We start from the raw sequence: 19200 nt of genomic DNA on the forward strand, positions 1-19200 counted from the left end.
CCGTGCGCTTTCCTCAGTGAGTCTGCCCAGGCAGATCTTCGGGCAACCAGAGGTCCCTGCACCCCAACTCTGCAGTCAGACTTGACTCTCAGCCAGCCAGTACAACAGAAGGTTTATTAGACGACAGGAACACAGTCTAAAACAGAGCTTGCAGGTACAGAAAACAGGACCCCTCAGTCAGGACCAAGTTCTGGGCCTCTCCCTATTTCCCCAGCCAGCTCAAAACTGGCAGTCCCTCCTGTGGCCTTTATGTCTCTTCTGGACAAGAAGGACACCTTATCTCTTTGTCCCCAACACCTTCAGTTGGCACCTTGCAGGGGAAACTGAGGCACCCACACAGTATTCAGAGAAAACATAAAGAACATTCTCACTTTGTCACAACAGGTGCAACAAAATATAATACCATATATTGAAGCAGGCAAGTGCTGCTTTTGACTTTCCACTTTTAATTGACCCTTGTAATCTTGTGGTGCCCATGCATTGTAGCTTCATTTTATATCGGCTTACAGGGCAGGAGCGGGGGGACACCACCATTTTGAGCACCATCAAAAATTATACAAACCTGCCACCTATGCATGGGATGGGAGGGATTAGCAAGGAAAGCTACTTTATTGAGGTCAGAACATGTAGGGATAAAGTGAGAAAGACCAAAAGCCATGTAGAGTTAGACCTTGCCAAGGGAATTAAAACCAATAGTAAAAGGTTCTATAGCCATATAAATAAGAAGAAAACAAAGAAAGAAGAAGTGGGACCGCTAAACACTGAGGATGGAATGGAAGTTAAGGATAATCTAGGCATGGCCCAATATCTAAACAAACACTTTGCCTCAATCTTTAATGAGCCTAATGAGGAGCTTAGGGATAATGGTAGGATGACAAATGAGAATGAGGCTATGGAGGTAGATATTACCACATCTGAGGTAGACGTCAAACTCAAACAGCTTAATGGGATGAAATCGGAGGGCCCAGATAATCTTCATCCAAGAATATTAAAGGAACTGGCACATGAAATTGCAAGCCCATTAGCAAGAATTTTTAATGAATCAGTACTGTACGACTGGAGAATTGCTAACATAGTTCCTATTTTTAAGAAAGGGAAAAATGGTGATTTGAGTAACTATAGGCCTGTTTGACATCTGTAGTATGTAAGGTCTTGGAAAAAATTTTGAAAGAGAAAGTAGTTAAGGACATTGAGGTCAATTGTAATTGGGACAAAATACAACATGGTTTTACAAAAGGTGGATCGGTCCAAACCAACCTGATCTCCTTCTTTGAGAAGGTAACAGATTTTTTAGACAAAGGAAATGCAGTGGATCTAATTTACCTCGATTTCAGTAAGGAATATGATACAGTTCCACATGGGGAATTATTAGTTAAATTGGAAAAGATGGGGATCAATATGAAAATTGAAAGGTGGATAAGGAACTGGTTAAAGGGGAGACTACAACGGGTCGTATTGAAAGATGAATTGTCAGGCTGGAAGGATGTTACTAGTGGAGTTCCTCAGGGATCGGTTTTGGGACCAATCTTATTTAATCTTTCTATTACTGACCTTGGCACAAAAAGTGGGAATGTACTAATAAAATTTGCGGATGACACAAAACTGGGAGGTATTGTCAATACAGAGAAGGACTGGGATATCATACAGGAAGATCTGGATGACCTTGTAAACTGGAGTAATAGTACTAGGATGAAAAGTACAAGGTCATGCATTTAGGGATTAACAACAAGAACTATTGTTATAAGCTGGGGAGGCATCAGATGGAAGCAGGGCCGGCTCTACTGTTTTTGCCACCCCAAGCAGCACGCCAAATTGCCACCGTGGACTGCGGGGGCAGTCCGTGTGCAGTTAGGGCGGCACGCGTTTCCCTGAGGAACTCCACTAGTAACCTCCCTCCAGCATGACAATTCACCTTTCAGTACAACCCTTTGTAGTCTCCCCTTTAACCAGTTCCTTGTCCACCTTTCAATTTTCATATTGATCCCCATCTTTTCCAATTTAGCTAATAATTCCCCATGTGGAACTGTATCAAATGCCTTACTGAAATTGAGGTAAATTAAATTCACTGCATCTCCTTTGTCTAAAAAAATCCATCACCTTCTCAAAGGAGGAGATCAGGTTGGTTTGGTACGATCCACCTTTTGTAAAACCATGTTGTGTTTTGTCCCAATTACAATTGACCTCAATGTCCTTAACTACTTTTTCCTTCAAAAATTTTTCCAAGACTTCACATACTACAGATGTCAAACTGACAGGCCTGTAGTTGACCGGATCACATTTTTTCCCTCTCTTAAAAATAGGAACTATGTTAGCAATTTTCCAGTTATACGGTACAATCCCCAAATTTACAGATTCATTAAAAATTCTTGCTAATGGGCTTGCAATTTCATGTGCCAGTTCCTTTAATATTCTTGGATGAAGATTATCTGGGCCCCCTGATTTCGTCCCATTAAGCTGTTTGAGTTTGGCGTCTACCTCAGATGTGGTAATATCTACTCCATAGCCTCATTCCTATTTGTCATCCTACCATTATCCCTAAGCTCCTCATTAGGCTCATTAAAGATTGAGGCAAAGTATTTGTTTAGATATTGGGCCATGCCTAGATTATCCTTAACCTCCACTCCATCCTCAGTGTTTAGCGATCCCACTTCTTCTTTCTTTGTTTTCTTCTTATTTATATGGCTATAGAACCTTTTACTATTGGTTTGAATTCCCTTTACAAGGGAACTCTACATGGCTTTTGGCCTTTCTCACTTTATCCCTACATGTTCTGACCTCAATAAAGTAGCTTTCCTTGCTGATCACTCCCAGCTTCCATTCCTTGTAGGCTTTCCGCTTTTTCTTAATCACCTCTCTGAGATGCTTGCTCATCCAACTTGGTCTACAACTCCTGCCTATGATTTTTTCCCCTTTTCTTGGGATGCAGGCTTCTGATAGTTTCTGCAACTTTGACTTGAAGTAATTCCAGGCTTCCGCCACTTTGAGTTCCCCAAGTTCTTCAGTCCAATCCACTTCCCTAATTAATTTCCTTAATTCTTTAAAATTAGCCCTTTTGAAATTAAAAAACCCTAGTCACAGATCTATTTTTGTTTATTCTTCCATTTAGTTTAAACTGAATTAGCTCATGATCGCTCAAAGCAAGGTTGTCCCCTACACCCATTTCTTCTATGAGGTTCTAATTACTCACCAAAACCAAATATAAAATGGCATCCCCTCTTCTTGGTGCAGCAACTACTTGGTGAAGGAATTCATCAGCTATTGCATCTAGGAAAATCTGAGCCCTATTATTATTACTAGCACTTGTCCTCCAGTCTATATCTGGGAAGTTAAAGTCTCTCATGATCACACAATTCCCATTAGTATTTACTTCATTAAGAACATTAAAGAGGTCTCTATCCATATCCAAATCAGATTCCAGCGGTCTGTAGCACACCCCAAGCGCTATCTCAGGGGAGGCTCTAGTAGCTTTCTTCTCCAATGTGATTTTTGCCCAGATAGACTCTGTCTTATCCATTCCATCCCTTCTTATTTCTTTACAGTCTACCTCATCACTGATATACAATGCTACTCCACCACCTTTGCCTTTATTTCTGTCTTCCTAAACAGCACATACCCTTCAATACCTGTACTCCAGTCCTGACTACTATTCCACATGTTTCTATTATCCCTATAATATCCGGTTTCACTTCCTGCACCAGTACCTCTAGTTCCTCCGTTTTGTTACCTAGGCTCCTCACATTAGTGTACAAACATCTTAATTCTTGCTGTTTGGCTTCCCTCACATTCTTTACCTGATTAGGCCCAGACATTCTACTGCCAGTATCACCTATTAGAATTGTATCTACAGTACCTTCCTTTGTATGTCCATTCTCCTACCCACGACAGTATCCTTTCTTGCTTCGTTTTCTTCCCTCTCAATGTTAAAATCCGGCGTAGAGATTATCTGGACATCTCCCAACCATCTCCCCCCAATTCCTAGTTTAAAGCTCTCTTAATCAATTGTGCCAGCCTCCATCCTAAACTCTGGTCTATCCCCTGTTCCCTCTGGCTGCAAGTCCTCTCGATTCCTATTCACTCTTGCAATTCTCTGCAACCCATCCCGTATCCTCCTGGGGCTGATGTTTGGTGTCATCTCCATTGACTCGTCCCCTCTCCTTATAGGGCTAGCTGCTCTTCTCTTCTTCCTTGCCCTCTCACCTTCAGCGACCACCTGCTGTGTCCTTTCATTTTCCAACTCCGCAAACCTGTTCCTGAGCTCTATTGCTCCATCACTAGCCTGTCTTTTCCTCTGCCTGGTTCCCTTAGTGACATGCTTCCACCGTCCACTTTCCTCACCCAGCAGTCTCCCCTCAGAGTTCTTTGGTCCTGCTTCTATCTGCAAGTCTGAGCTTTCCCTTCAGCCTCATCAGGTCTTTGCTCCATCATCCACTCGAACCCCCTTCTAAACTCGACCAGAGTTTCCACCTGCATCTCCAATCCTCGGATCTTTTCTTCCATCAGCTCTTTCAGGTGGCACTTCATGCAGACAAAACTCTTCAGGTACACTCCCCAGGATCACGTACATGCCACAGCTTCCACATCCAGACACAATCTTCATTGTGTCTTCCACTGCTTGGGTCACTACAACTGCTGCCTCTGTATCTGTCATAGGTTTCCCACCTAAATCCTGTAAATCTGGGAAACACAAACCAACTCAAAACACCACCACCCACAGCAAAACAAACCCCCAACAAGCACCAAGACACTGCTAGAACACTGCACACTCCCTTCAGTAGCCTGTGTGTTCCTCTGCCTGCCTCTCTTAGTCTTCCCCCAAACTCCTCCTGTAAAGTCCCACTCAAACTCCCCTGTTTACAATTCTATTTGCTGGCTCCTGTACCACTGCAGCTGTCTATGCTGCTGCCTAACTACCTTTATAGGACCCCTATTCAGAGAAGCCCCACCCCCTAATCAGGGCTCAGCTTCTCCTCCAGCACACTGCCCCTACCAGACTCCACACATACAAATACAACACGTCACACATTTTGTTTTCACGTGTCCCACAGCAGTAGGTTTGAAGGTTGAGCCATACACCGCACAGTGGCTGGGAGGGGGGAACCCAGAGGCAGAGGGAACACAGTAGATAGAGACCTGCTTGCAGAGTGCAGGCAAGCACTTTGCTGCTGAAGCCATTCCTGGCTATATCCAGTTTCCAGGCGTGTAGGAGAGGCTGTAGTGTTCTTTGGAAAGTGAGTGCAGACTCATTCATGGTCCTTCAGCCGCTGGGCTATGTTATCACTGATAAATATGGCAGGTTGCTCTTGTGGTACTTCCTTTCTGTAACTTGTAAATGGTGATAAAATGTTATACATGCACAGACCTTCTTAAGGCACAACACAGCCTCTCTCACCCTTCAAGGCAGTGGATACAGCCAGCAGTGGGATTGGCTGTGCAGTTTCCTTCTGATTCCCTTCTAACTCAGTAGGATCCTGGTTCCTGCATGCCCCTCAGCTGAGACTTAGCCCTCAACAGGTTCCTGCCCCACCAGATCCTTCTGCTCAGGAGCTCTGGACAATTGCTACCTTCCCTCTACCTAGTAAGCTCCCTTCCCAAACTCACCCTGGGTCAGCTCAGGCTGTCTTTATAGTCCCTCAAAAGCCTATTTTCTACTCACAGGCTCGTCTTTGTCACGTGATTGCTGCTGTCATTTCTTTTACCTGAGGAGAAAGGCTAAGCCTGGTACAAGTGAAACTGAGCCCCAACCCCTATAGAGGGCCCGCTCCCCTGTGACAACACCTTTTAATTTAATTGAATGATCCCTTGTTCTTGTGTTATGAGATAGAGAGAATAAAGTTCTCTGTCTGCCTTATCTACACCAGTCATTATGTTACACGCTTTATCCTGAGAGGGACAAGATTCCACAGAGCTCTTCTTCAGGTCTGGAAAAGTGTGACAGCTAAATAGAAGGATGGGACTGATAAAGAGTTAACACATGTTGCAAGAGAGTGGGCAGTTAACACCTCTATAGTGGCAGGACAGAAGAGGCGTAGTGGGTTACAGATTGCTGTAATGATCCATAAAACCAGTATCTTTATTAAATCCATGATTTTTAAGGCTCAGGCCTGGTCCACACTACAGCGTTAAATCGATTTAAACAGCGTTAAATCGATTTAACGCTGTACCCGTCCACACTATAAGGCACTTTAAATCGATTTTAAAGGCTCTTAAAATCGATTTCTGTACTCCTGCCCAACGAGAGGAGTAACCCTAAAATCGATATTACTAAATCTATTTAGGGTTAGTGTGGATGGAAATTGAAGTTATTGGCCTCCGGGAGGTATCCCACAGTGCACCAGTGACCGCTCTGGACAGGTAAATGAACTCTACTATACTGGCCAGGTATACAGGAAAAGCCCCGCGAACTTTTGAATTGCATTTCCTGTTTGGCCAGTGTGGAGCTCTCAGCAGCACAGGTAACAATGCAGTCTCCTGAGAATAGGAAAAGAGCTCCAGCGTGGACCACACGGGAGTTATTGGATCTGATCGCTGTATGGGGAGAAGATTCTGTGCTATCAGAACTGCGTTCCAGAAGACGAAATGAAAAAACTTTTGAAAAAATTTCTAATGCCATGAGGCAGAGAGGCCATATCGGGGACTCAGTGCAGTGCAGAGTTAAAGTGAAGGAGCTCAGACAAGCCTACCAGAAAACCAAAGCAGCAAATGGCAGATCCGGATCTGGGCCAAAAAACATGCCGCTTCTACGCTGAGCTGCATAAAATTTAAGGGGGCTGCGCCACGACAAGCCCCCCCTTGTCTGTGGATTCCGAAGTGGGGGTAATAATCTCACCCATGGCTGAGGATTCAGCGGAGGGGGAAGATTACGAGGAGGAAGAGGAGGAAGACCTTGCTGAAAGCACACAGCACTCCATTCTCCCCAACAGCCAGGAGCTTTTCGTGACCCAGACAGAATTAAACTCCCAGCCCTCCCAAGCCACTAGCCCAGACAGTGAAGCCATGGAAGCGACCTCTGGTGAGTGTACCTTTTTAAATATAAAACATAGTTTAAAAGCAAGCGTTTTTTAATGATTGATTTGCCATGAGGGCTTGCATGCATTAGCTGGCATTAAAGTTACTGGAAAAGTCTGTTAACATGTCTGGGGATGGAGCGGAAATCCTCCAGGGACATCTCTATGAAGCACTCCTGGAGGTACTCCAAAAGCCTTTGCAGAAGGTTTCTGGGCAGGGCAGCCTTATTCCGTCCACCATGGTACGAAACTTTACCATGCCATGCCTGGAGCACAGAATTGAGTATCATTGCATGACAAAGCCTAGCTGCGTATGGTCCCGGGGATTGCTGGCATTCAAGAAGCATAATTTCTTTCTCTCTGTCTGTAATCCTCAGGAGATTGATATCGTTCATGGTCACCTAGTAAAAATTAATGTATTTTATTAAGGGGACAGAGATGACCATTCCTATGGTGATGCTTTCGTGAGGCTTAAAAGAAATCCTTCCCTTGCAGGTAACCATGCGGGGAGAAGGGAAAAAGCTGCCCATTTCTACAGGGAGGTGTCTTTAATGGAGCTGAGCTTTTTAGCATTTGGCCAGCAGGAATTTTCCCTGCTAATAGCCACGCGGTGGGGGGGGGGGAAGGAGGAGGGGAGAGGGTTTCAGTGATCTGCCATTATAGCAGACATGCGGAGTGGGGGGAACACAATTCACAGTATTTCCTCTGCTGCTCCTTCTGAAGGCATAAGAAAAAAAACAAAAGATGTGCTTTTTAGCAGTTGGCCGGCCAGCAGGAATTTTACCTGCTAATAGCCACGCGGGGGGGGTGGGGGGTTGCAGGGGGAAGGGAGAGGGTGATCTGCCATTTTAGATGTAGGCCTTACCATGACCGCCTGCAAGCTGAATTGTAATCCACGGACCTGTGTCTGTGTTGATCTGTTACACCACAGCCGCAGGCACTAAATACTAAAAGAATCCAAAGGCGACCTTGTAGTGAAGTGACATGTGCTATGTATGGTGAATAGTGTAGTTAACTGTGAAAGAGAGTAACCATTGTTCTGTGAAATGTATCTCTTATGATCCTTCTATCACTCTTTTCCCCTACTCATGCAGCTGCAAATTTTTCAAGCCTCCCTACTCCAGCCCGAAGGCTAGCTCAGATAAGGAGGAGGAAGAAGAGAACACGGGATGAAATGTTCACAGAAATCATGGCAGTAACCCGCAATGAAAGAGCTCATCTGGGGGAGTGGAAGGACATGGTAGCAAACTACAGGAAAGATGCCAGTTGAATGTGACGACAGGAGGGACGCTCGAGATGAGATGTGGCGGCAGCAAGATCAGCGGTGGCGGGATGCAATGCTGCAGCTGCTGAGCGATCAAACTGACATCCTCCGAAGTCTGGTGGAAGAGCTGCGGGGTCACAGAGTGCCACTCCAGCCCATGTTTAGCCTCCCTCAGTACTCACCATGTTCCATATCTTCCACACCCAGACGTGTAAGAACGCGTGGGGGAAGGCTTTCTGCACCCGCCCACTCCACCCCCTTGGACAATCCAACCAAAAGGCTGTCATTACATTGAAATGTCCTTAATGGCCTTTTTCTTCCCTCCTGTCCTCCTCCCAAACCACTCCTGGGGTACCTTGTTATTTCTCTTACTCTTCTTATAATTACATGCTTTTCAAAGCAAGTGGGAGGGTGGGTTGGTTACAGGGAATGACTTTATTTCCATAAGCAAGCTGTAATGGAAGTGGGGGGTAGGTTGCTTGCAGCAGGAGTCAATACAGGGGGGAGGTTCATGAAGGGGAAACAAACACAGAAGTCACACCGTACCCTGGGCCATGATGAAACTCGTTTTCAAGGCTTCCTTAATGGCCTTTTTCTTCCCTCCTATCCTCTTCCCAAACCACTCCCGGGGTACCTTGTTATTTCTCTTACTCTTTTTATAATTACATGCTTTTTAAAGCAAGTGGGAGGGTAGGTTGCTTACAGGGAATGACTTTTAATAAAGAATACAAGCTTTTTAAACGATAGTAACTTTATTTCCATAAGCAAGCTGTAATGGAAGGGGGAGGTAGGTTGCTTGCAGCAGGAGTCAAAACAGGGGGGAGGTTCATGAAGGGGAAACAAACACAGCAGTCACATCGTACCCTGGCCCATGATGAAACTCGTTTTCAAGGCTTCTCTGATGCGCACCACTTCCTGGTGTAATCTTCTAATCGCCCTGGTGTCTGGCTGCGTGTAATCAGCGGCCAGGTGATTTGCCTCAGCCTCCCACCCCGCCATAAAGGTCTCCCCCTTACTCTCACAGAGATTGTGGAGCACACAGCAAGCAGCAATAATAAAGGGGACATTGGTTTGGTTGAGGTCTGAGCGAGTAAGTAAAGTTCTCCAGCGCCCTTTTAGACGGCCAAATGCACATTCTACCACCATTCTGCACTTGCTTAGCCTGTAGTTAAACAACTCCTGACCACTGTCCAGGCTGCCTGTGTATGGCTTCATGAGCCATGGCATCCAGGGGTAGGCTGGGTCCCCCAGGATAACTACAGGCATTTCAACATCCCCAACTGTTATTTTCTGGTCTGGGAAGTAAGTCCCTTGCGGCAGCCGTTTAAACAGAGTAGTGCTTCTGAAGACACGAGCGTCATGAACCCTTCCTGGCCATCCCACGTGGATGTTGGTGAAACGTCCCTTGTGATCCACCAGTGCTTGCAGCACCCTTGAAAAGTACCCCTTGCGGTTTATGTACTGGGTGCCCTGGTGCTCCGGTGCCAAGATAGGGATATGGGTTCCATCTATGGCCCCCCCACAGTTAGGGAATCCCATTGCAGCAAAGCCATCCACTATGACCTGCACGTTTCCCAGAGTCACAACCTTTCGTAGCAACAGCTTAATGATTGCTTTGGCTACTTGCAACACAGCAGCCCCCGCAGTAGATTTTCCCACTCCAAATTGATTCCCAACTGACCGGTAGCTGTCTGGCGTTGCAAGCTTCTAGAGGGCTATTGCCATTCGCTTCTCCACTGTGAGGGCTGCTCTCATCCTGGTATTATGGCGTTTCATGACAGGGGAAAGCAAGTCACAAAGTTCAAAGAAAGTGCTCTTACGCATGCGAAAGTTCCGCAGCCACTGCGAATCGTCCCACACCTGCAAAACTATGCGGTCCCACCAGTCTGTGCTTGTTTCCCAGGCCCAAAATCGGCGAGCAATGAGTAGAACTTCCCCCATTACCATCAGGAGCTCCAAAGCGCGAGTGCCCGTGATTAGGGAGAAATCAGTCTCCAGGTCCTCATCACTCTCGCCCCCGCACTGCCATAGCTGCCTCCTCCTCTCCTGCGTTTGCAGTTCATGGTTCACCATAGACAGCACGAGAATGCGTGAGCTGTTTACAATGTCCATGATCGCAGTACTGATCAGAGCAGGGAACATGCTTGATGTGCTATGGCATTTGCTCTCAGTACACTCAGTAAAAAAAGGTGCGAAATGGCTGTCTGCTGCTTTCAGGAAGGGAGGGGGTGAGACTGTACCCAGAACCATCCACGACAGTGATTTTTGCCCCATCAGGCACTGGGGTAGTAACCCATAATTCCAAGGGTCAGGGAAGACTGTAGGAACTATGGGATAGGTACCCACAGTGCAACGCTCCGGAAATCGATGGTAGCCTGGGACCATGGACGCACACCACCGAAGTAATGTGCCCTAGTGTGGACGCGCAAAATCGATTTTATAAAACCTGTTTTATAAAATCGATTTTAATAATTTCGATTTTATTCTGTAGTGTGGACGTGGCCACAGCTACACTAGAGAGCTCACAGCAGCACCAATGAGCCACTGTAAGCTCTCTAATGTAGCCACTCTAAACTGATGGGAGAGAGCTCTCCCATTGGCTTAACTACTCCAGCCTCCATGAGCGAGAGAAGCTATGTCAGTGGGAGAAGCTCTCCTGCTGCCATAAGGCTGTCCACAGCCACACTTATGGCGGTGTAACTCATGTCGCAACATAAGTTATACCAACATAAGCTGTAGTGTAGACATAGCCTTAGTGTTTTGCAGTATCATGAATTTAAGCTCATAGGTTTGTTTTTTGAAGGTGTCATGGAGGTTTCCTTCGAGGATGAGGACTGAGGGGTCAGATATAGAGCGGTCATTTTGTACCTCTGTCTAGATTATTGTGTTGTGAGTGCCTGCTTTGTCACAGCTGTAAAGTCCACACTTGAATGGCCTACTAATAAATAAAAAGTAATAAAAACCACAATGAGTTAGCCAAGCAGTTTGGCAGAGCCAAGCAGCAGTCTGAATGCTAATGGGAGGGAGCTGGGTTCAGCACGAAGTCACTTCAGGTCTCTTTCTCTCAGGGCCTGGAGGAAATATTTCTCACACATACATATGAAAGATCACAAGTATTTACAGGAGCCTGCAAAAACATTCATTTACATAAACCTTGCAATGTGAGATTCACTGAGAACCAAACAGCCATGCAAATACCTGTATGCCATTAGGCACCGCAGTAAGCAGTCCACTTCCTGTGGATCATGAAGTATCTATCTGTAACTTTGAACCAGAAAGTCTGGGTTCTGTGTACATTAGGCAGCTAGTTGATTAGCCCTGGCCAAATAATTAAACAAGTTTTATTTTAATACATTAATCCACCGATTAATTGAATGATGGGAAAGAGCAGTAGAAAGAAGCCTTTCCTTTTGCACTTCTTGAGGCATCTCCCCAAAATTTTTCGAAGCTGAACCCCACTTACGGAAAATGAAACTAATCACAATCTCTCCACATCCAGCTACCCAGCAGTCAACTCACAGTACATTGTGTAGATCTTCATAATAGGATACTTTCTCTCAGGTTTGTAGTTAACCATATTGACATTTAAAGGATCATTGCTGGCATTTGGGTTAGCACCTATTGAAATGATTGGGGTGGTTCACGCTTCAGAGCTATTGGTTCAGTCTCTGTGTAAATTCAGGATGATATTGCTGCATCAGTTCCATTTCAGTCATGTCTTGTAGGTTTTCTTCACAACCATAACAGCTGGAGCATAGGAAAAGCATAGGAACACGCTGCCACAGTGGGTATTCTTAGTAGGCCATCTGAATCCTCTTCATCTTACTCAATTTACTTTTATTTTACTTCAGTTTAATTTAGCCAAATTCATTTCCAAAAAGCTCTCCTCAAGCTGCAAGCCCAAAATGGAGGTTAAGAGATGCACCACTTGACCAGCAATGTAGCCCGAGTCCAGCGCACGCAGTGGATGTTTGATGTGCCTAGGGGAGGCTTATATGTCCTTGTGATGCTCACTTTGTTGGGTGTTCACCCCTAGAGCATCAGCAACTGGGGCTACAGGCCTGTCTTTTCGTTGCTATATCTACAGAGAAAAAGCTATATGCCACCTAGCCTACCTGCATCGGCTTGAATCCAGCTAGCACAAATAACAAGAGCAGCGAAGGCAGAACAACGCAGGTGTAATGGTCCTCACTTGGGATCTGGTTGGGGAGCATGGCCTAGTGGTCTTTGCCGCAACCCGACTGCCAAGGGGGTTGACGGGATGGAAGCCCAGGCCCTCCCACTCCACCAGGCTCCAACCCAGGGTCCTTTGGGCTACCAGTAGTTTGGCAACCAAGGCTGCTTGAGGCTGTCCTCCTCCCTCTCCTCCAGGGTCAGCTCAGTCCAAAGCCTTCCCCTGGTGGGGAAAGCCAAACCAAAAGAAGTAAGAGAGAGTTACCAACATCCAAGGTCACAGGATACTTCTCTCTCTGGTTGTCTCTGGGATGAGTCCTCCCTCCTCAAAGGGAGGGCCCCTTTGGGCAGTTATGTCAGAGCCTTTAGGCTTCCCTCGGCTCTGCTCTGTTGGATCTGTGGGCTGCAGGTCTGTTCTCCTCCAGCTCTGAGCAAATGAACTGAGCAAACTGCACCCTCTGCTGAATTAGTCCCTACAGTATATTGTAATGAACTGGCTAGAGTGTATGTGCCCCTTTGGTCTCTAATGGAATCAGAACCACTTGACTATGTATCATTAGGGTGACCAGACATCCTGTTTTTAAAGGGACAGTCCCATATTTAACCCCCACTGCAAGTGTCCCAACCTTTTCTTAAAAATGGGCAAATTGTCCCATATTTTCTGTCTTCCACACCATCAGTATTGGCTGGATCCCTGCTTGCTAGCCGCTCACTCACCAGTGATGAATGGGGGGGTCCAGTGACCAATGATAGGGCTGGTGGCAAGGCAAAGATGCAGCACACTGGGCTGGCCGCTCGTCCTGCTGGTCTGTCAGCACAGCCCCTGTTGTGTGCCAGCTCTCAGCCAACAGAGCGCTGTCCTGTTTCTGCCGCACTGGCTCTGTACTGCGAGCTGCGGTGGTTGGTGAGTGCGGACAGGCAGCAGGGCCGGTGCAATTACTAGGTGAACTAGCTGGCCGCCTAGGGCGCCTCGTGTTTGCAGGGCCGGCTTTAGGCCGATTCGACCGATTCCGGGGAATCGGGCCCGGCACCTAAGAGGATCCCACGCCTTTGGCACCTTTTTAATTTTTTTTTTAACTTACCCTGGTCCCCGGCTGCGGTCTGCTCCGGGGTCTTCCATGGTCCCGCTCCTTTGAGCGAAGCGCCGGCGGAAGTGCGGCGCGGCCCCGCTCTTCCAGCTAGGACTCCAGCTGGGGCGGCGGGGCTTGCCGCACTCCGGTCGGGGCTCCAGCCAGGAGAGCGGGGTGGCGGGGCTTTGCCGCGCTCCAGCCGGGGCTCCAGCCGGGAGAGCGGGGCGGTGGGGCTTTGCCGCTCTCTGGCCGGGAAAGCGAGGCCACGGGGCTTGCCATACTCCAGCTGGAGTGCGGCAATCCTGGTGGCTTCGGCTGGAGTGTGACAAGCCCTGCGACCCCGGCTGGAGCTCCAGCCAGAGCGTGGCAAGCCCCACGACCCCGGCTGGAGCTCTGGGCCCTTTAAATATTCCCCAGAGCCCTGGGGCAGTGAGGGGCTCCGAGGGCTATTTAAAGGGCCCGGGGCTCCAGCTGCCTTTGCCACCCCGGTCCTTTAAATAGCCGCCGGAGCCCCGCCTCCCCCATGCATTCCCCAGCGCTCCCGCAGCTATTTAAAAGGTCTGGGGTGGGATAGAAGGGGGTTTGGGGGCTACTTAAAGGGCTGGGGTTCCAGCTGCCTCTGCTGCACCCCCTGACCTGCCCACACCAGTCCGGCCCCCCTTGCCTGCAGCCAGTCTGCACCCCGTGCCCACAGCCAGCCCCTGCCAAACCCCTGTCCTGTCTCCAGCCAACCCCTGCCACACACCTCTGTGGCCCTGCTCAAAGCCAGCCAGACCCACACACAGTCCTGCCCACACCAGCCCTGCACACGCTGCCCGTCCTGCCCACACCCATCCCCGCACCCCCGTCCTGTCTCCAGCCAACCCCTGCCACACACCCCTGCAGCCCTGCCCAAAGCCAGCCAGTCACACACACACTGCTGCCTGCACCAGCCCTGCACACCCTGCCCAGCCCGCACCCTCTGCGCTGTCTCCAGTCAACCCCTGCTGCACCCCACTGCCTGAAGCCAGCCAGTTCCACACTCCGCTGTCTCCAGACCTGCCAACCCCTGCTGCACCCCGCTGCGGCCCTGCCTGAAGCCAGCCCGCCCCACACCCCCTGTCTCCAAATAGCCCCACACCCCTTGCCCTGCCTGCAGCCAGACCCTACCACCAGTCAGCCCCTGCCCTGCCTCCAGCCAGCCCCATGTCCACTGCTGCCCTGCAGTTTCCAGGGCAGTAACCCTGCACACTTGCTTCAATGATGGGGGCAGGGAGCAGCTGGGACCAACACGTGCACACCACCAGGGAGTGGCAGGGACCCACACATGTGAAATGGCGGTGATTAATAGCCAATCAACAGCATATATGATGCAACGTATATAATATATAATTTTATTATTCATATAGTTATGGAAAGTAAATAATACATGAAAGAAATGAAAGGCTTTTTTTTCACTTTTTTTTTTAAGTCATCTCTGCCAGGGCCCTGCCGAAAATATTCGAATAGGGCCCCGCACTTCCTAAAGCTGGCCCTGTGTGGTTGAGGGTGCTTAAAAACCCGCTCAGGCGAGGAGGTGGAGTGGAGGTGAGCTGGGGCGGGGGGGGTGTGCGTGGGGAGAGCTGCCCGCAGTAACTGGGTGGATGCACAGGGGAACCGAACCGCTCCCCACCCCATATCACCTCCACTTGGCCTCCTCTGCTGAGCACACAGCCCCCGCTCTAAGTCTCCTTCGATCAGCCCACAAGCCTGGGAGAGGAGAAGAATTAGAGCAGCGCCAGTGTGCTCAGTGGAGGAAAGCTGGGGCGGCTCCCCAGGTGGTGTTAGCTGCCGTGGAGGGGGCGATGTTAGCTACTATGGATGGGGGGACTCCCCGGGCAGGGTTAGCTGCGGGGGTAGGTAGCTGCTGCAGAGAGGGTTCCCTGGGTGGGGGGTGGCGGGCTCCTCTGGTGGGAGGGGCGGGTGGGCATGGTTAGCTGCCGTGGGGTGGGCAGTGGGTGGAGTTAGCTGGGTGGATGGGTGGCATAAGGTGGAAGTTTTGCCTAGGGCGCGCCGGCCCTGGCAGGCAGGAGACAGTGACCAGTTACATGTCGCCTCTGCTATCCACCCATTAGCCCTTTACATGCTCCCCCTTTCATTGTCCTCTCCCTACTTTGCCCCTTCATTTCTGCCCTGCCCCCCACCCGCCCCAGCCATGCTGGTCCTCCATATCGCACACAGCAGGGCATGTCCCGCACCCAACACTGTGCAGAGATCCAGCCACTGGTTGGAGTGCCCAGATCACCAAGAGACTGGCCCATGGGTGGCAGGTGAACACTCCTGTGGGGGAGGCTAGCCGCCAGCCCCTCCCCCTCTAACTGAGGCCCCGCCTCTTCTGATCCCCTGCTGGAGGCCAGAGTGCCCCACCCCCCACGGCCACTGCTCCTCCTCCCTCCGTGCATCCCCAGCCCCAGTACTGGGCAGGTGGGCAGCGCTGTTGGAGCCCCCCCCAGCCCCAGTGTGGTCCCAGCGCTGGGAGGATGGGTGGCACGGCGTGGTTTGGTCTTGAGCACCATGGTGCCTAGCCTTCCTGCCCCAGACTCTCGGCCACAGAAGGTAGCAGCAGGAAGGAGGAGGCCTGGTGGAGCATGGGCAGGGCCACACTAGGCTGTTTGGGGACTTCCACATTTTTGTAAATTCCAACTCGTCTAGGAGCTGGTTTAAAAAAAAAGAGAGAGAGAGAAATTTGGGAAAAGGTTTGAAAACATTTTGTGCAAAGTTTTCATTGAAATTTCAAAAATTCACAACCAACCTACAGTTGTCACAAACTTCTGTTTACTACCAAAAGGAATTAACTGTATGCATGCCACACATCACTGCTAGATGAAACCTAGCAAACTCCCACCGTGAAGCAACATTCACTTAGAATCCCCTCACCTTTGCTTTTTGCCACAGAGAGTATGAAAAAAATGGAGGACTTGCTTCATTGGCCAGAATTCTGTCCAGATGGATGACGGAGCGGGGCAGGGAAGTATAGTGAGCCAATACTTCTTAGCCATCTTTCTTCTCCCATACCCAACCCTGTGGCAATCCCTCTGTGTGAACCACATCACTATTCTCCAGCTAGCCCTCAGGAATTTTCCTGATTCCTCTACAGTCTCAAACCCAGATTGAGGTCGGGTTACAAGGTGGCCAGGGTGCAGCTAGGGAAATTGTACTAAGAAGGGAATGTTGAGGTCCCAGAATATAGTAGGAAGGTGCTAGTTCTCTGAGCATGTGCCCCGAGATCAGCAAGAAAATCCAGTAGATTTAGGGGCAGCTGCACAGTGGTTATACAATAGATTTGGAAGTTTACAACACTAGTTCTACCACAACATACATAAACCACTGCTTATGACACTGCTGGATCCATTCGCTAAACTACAGCTTTAGAAAACTTAAGAGACATGAATTGATACAAAAGCTACAGAACTTAAAGCATCTAGGAAAAGCACTACTATTGCAATGCTGTGCTGTTTAATTCACATCGTCTCCAAAGTTTTCATGAGTGCAAAGCAATATTATACAGTTCAGCGGAGCCAACCTATGCAGTTTTATTTAAGGATTCATTCATTGCTTTGGTCCTGTATGAAAGACAGCTATATATTTGCAGACTAGAATATTCTGCTGGTGAGGAATATTTTCTCTTGGCAGGAACCCAAGCATCAAAATGTAGGTTTTTGCAGCTGTGGTGAGTAATCTGTCAGCAGGGAAACCATGACAGCCTAGAGGGGGAGAGAAAAAAAACCCAATCATATTGGAAACAGACACTGCCAACAAAATAAACAGAGAAAAATATTTTTGAGTTCCAAGGGTTAGTGCTATAAACAATTTTTCCCAGCAGAAACTGTATGCTTAGATTTATTTTCTAGAATTTCCAATGGCGAAACATCAAAAAGTCTAAATATTAGAGTGCTCTGTTTGTATTCAATTGGTTTCCTCTGTGCACACCATACATGAATGCACAGTAGCGGAGGAGTTCAGAAAAACAATGCTAGAACCAGTATCAATACTGGACCAAATCCTGAAGTCTTTTAAACTGAATTCCGTCTGCAGTTACTCCTGATTCGTGCTTGAGTATGTGGGAGCAAAATTTGACCCCCCCCCAATGAAGACATGAGCAAAATTTCCATTGACATCAATAGGAGTTTTACTTGAGTAAGGACCTCAAGATTTGACCCAGTTTAACCGCAGTTGTTGTTGCCCCATAAAATAGAAAACCCTGGCTGTATTGTGTGTCATGCAACTTTCTTGTGCTTCGTACTTGCTGACAATTTTTAGGTATATCAACCGTAGAATGAGACTATTGGAAAGTGACAATCAGAAGTAAGATTGTATCTCATCAGATTTGTTTTTATCTACGTGTTTGTATACACAGACCCTGCACTTCTGTTTTTTATCTATTTTTGTCCAGGAATTACTCTAGTTTATATTGCCACAGTTTTACAGTAATATTTGATTGGAAAGGTGTGCTTAGAACAAATGCAAGTTCCTCTGAGAGTGCTGGTGACTCCATTTCTGTTTTCTCACTTCGGGGAGGTCAATGTTTGTCAGCATGACTGTTCTCAATCCTACAGTAAATAGTAGTTGTGAAAAATATGACACTGGTAGGAATATTGAGGATGGAGTTACAATTTGTGTTTAATTCTGAATATATTCTTGTAGCTCGCATGGTACACTTAGTGTTATCCAGGCCATAGCCCAATATGTAAGTAAAGAGCACATACTTTTACTTCAAAGGCTTCATTTTGCAATCTTTCTTCAAACAAAATTCCCACTACCTTCTGTGGCAGCTCTGATAGCCATCTCTGATGCCATCTGCTATAAACATTTTGAAAACTGTAGCCTCTGTAGCACCATTCTTGGGATTGGTATTTGGAGTGTTTGAAAGAGGTGTATCTAAGGGATTGTCCACACTACTGAGGTTATAGCAGCATAGTTATGGTGCCGGTGCCGTAACCCTACAATGCAGGCACACACTACAGTGACAGAAAGGTTCTTCCATTGCAGTAGTAACTACACCTCCTCAAGCGATGGTAGCTAGGTCAATGGAAGCATTCTTCCATTGACCTACCAGCATCTGCACTGGAAGTTTAGATCAGCATAGCTGCAGCACTCAGGGGTGTGGATTTTTTAGACTTGAGTGCCAAAGGTGTGTCAACCTAAGTTTTACACGTAGACAAGGCTCAAGCTAATTGCTAGTGTAACTCAATGATTTCCATATAATAAATTGCAGTTAAAAGAGTAGATCTCACTCGATTAAAACAATCTGGGTCAAGTAGGAGCAGATTAAGATACAAACAGGAAAGAGTTGACATTTAATGCACTTAAGGGTGGGGTTTTGAAACATTTATATTAAGGCATGTGCTTTCCTGGGGAGTCATGTTAAATCCAAATCTGGATTGAAGAGTAGAACAATAGTCAACTACTGCTTAACCCCAAACTCATGGGCGGCAGGTATCGTAGGCAGGGATAGGCTGTGCCTCCCCAAACAGCCTAGCATGGCCCTGCTCACTCTCCACCCCCAGGCCAGGCTCCCTCTCTGAGATTCCCAGTGCCCTGGCTGGCCGTCTTGCCTCCTGTAGGGACTCAGAGTGGCTGGGACTGGGGCTGCTCCGCTCGGCACACTGGGCTGGGGGCGCTGCCACCCCGTGCACCAGGGCTGGCTGCGCTGCCGCCTGGAGCACTGGGG

The 19200-nt window shown here is 48.0% G+C and overlaps 1 protein-coding gene across 1 annotated transcript in view; it reads right to left on the bottom strand.

The window, feature by feature from the left end:
- Positions 1-16287: 16287 nt before the first annotated feature.
- The window catches only part of OTC (ornithine transcarbamylase), a 41470-nt gene continuing 38557 nt past the window's right edge, over positions 16288-19200 (bottom strand). Inside the window, exon 10 of the mRNA XM_050936694.1 lies at positions 16288-17233. Within this exon, the coding sequence (XP_050792651.1) occupies positions 17174-17233 (60 nt within the window). The 3' untranslated portion in view covers positions 16288-17173. The remainder of the gene's footprint in view (positions 17234-19200) is intronic.

The sequence above is a fragment of the Gopherus flavomarginatus genome, chromosome 1 (genome assembly GCF_025201925.1).
Source record: "Gopherus flavomarginatus isolate rGopFla2 chromosome 1, rGopFla2.mat.asm, whole genome shotgun sequence".
NCBI classification, from domain to species: Eukaryota; Metazoa; Chordata; order Testudines; family Testudinidae; genus Gopherus; species Gopherus flavomarginatus.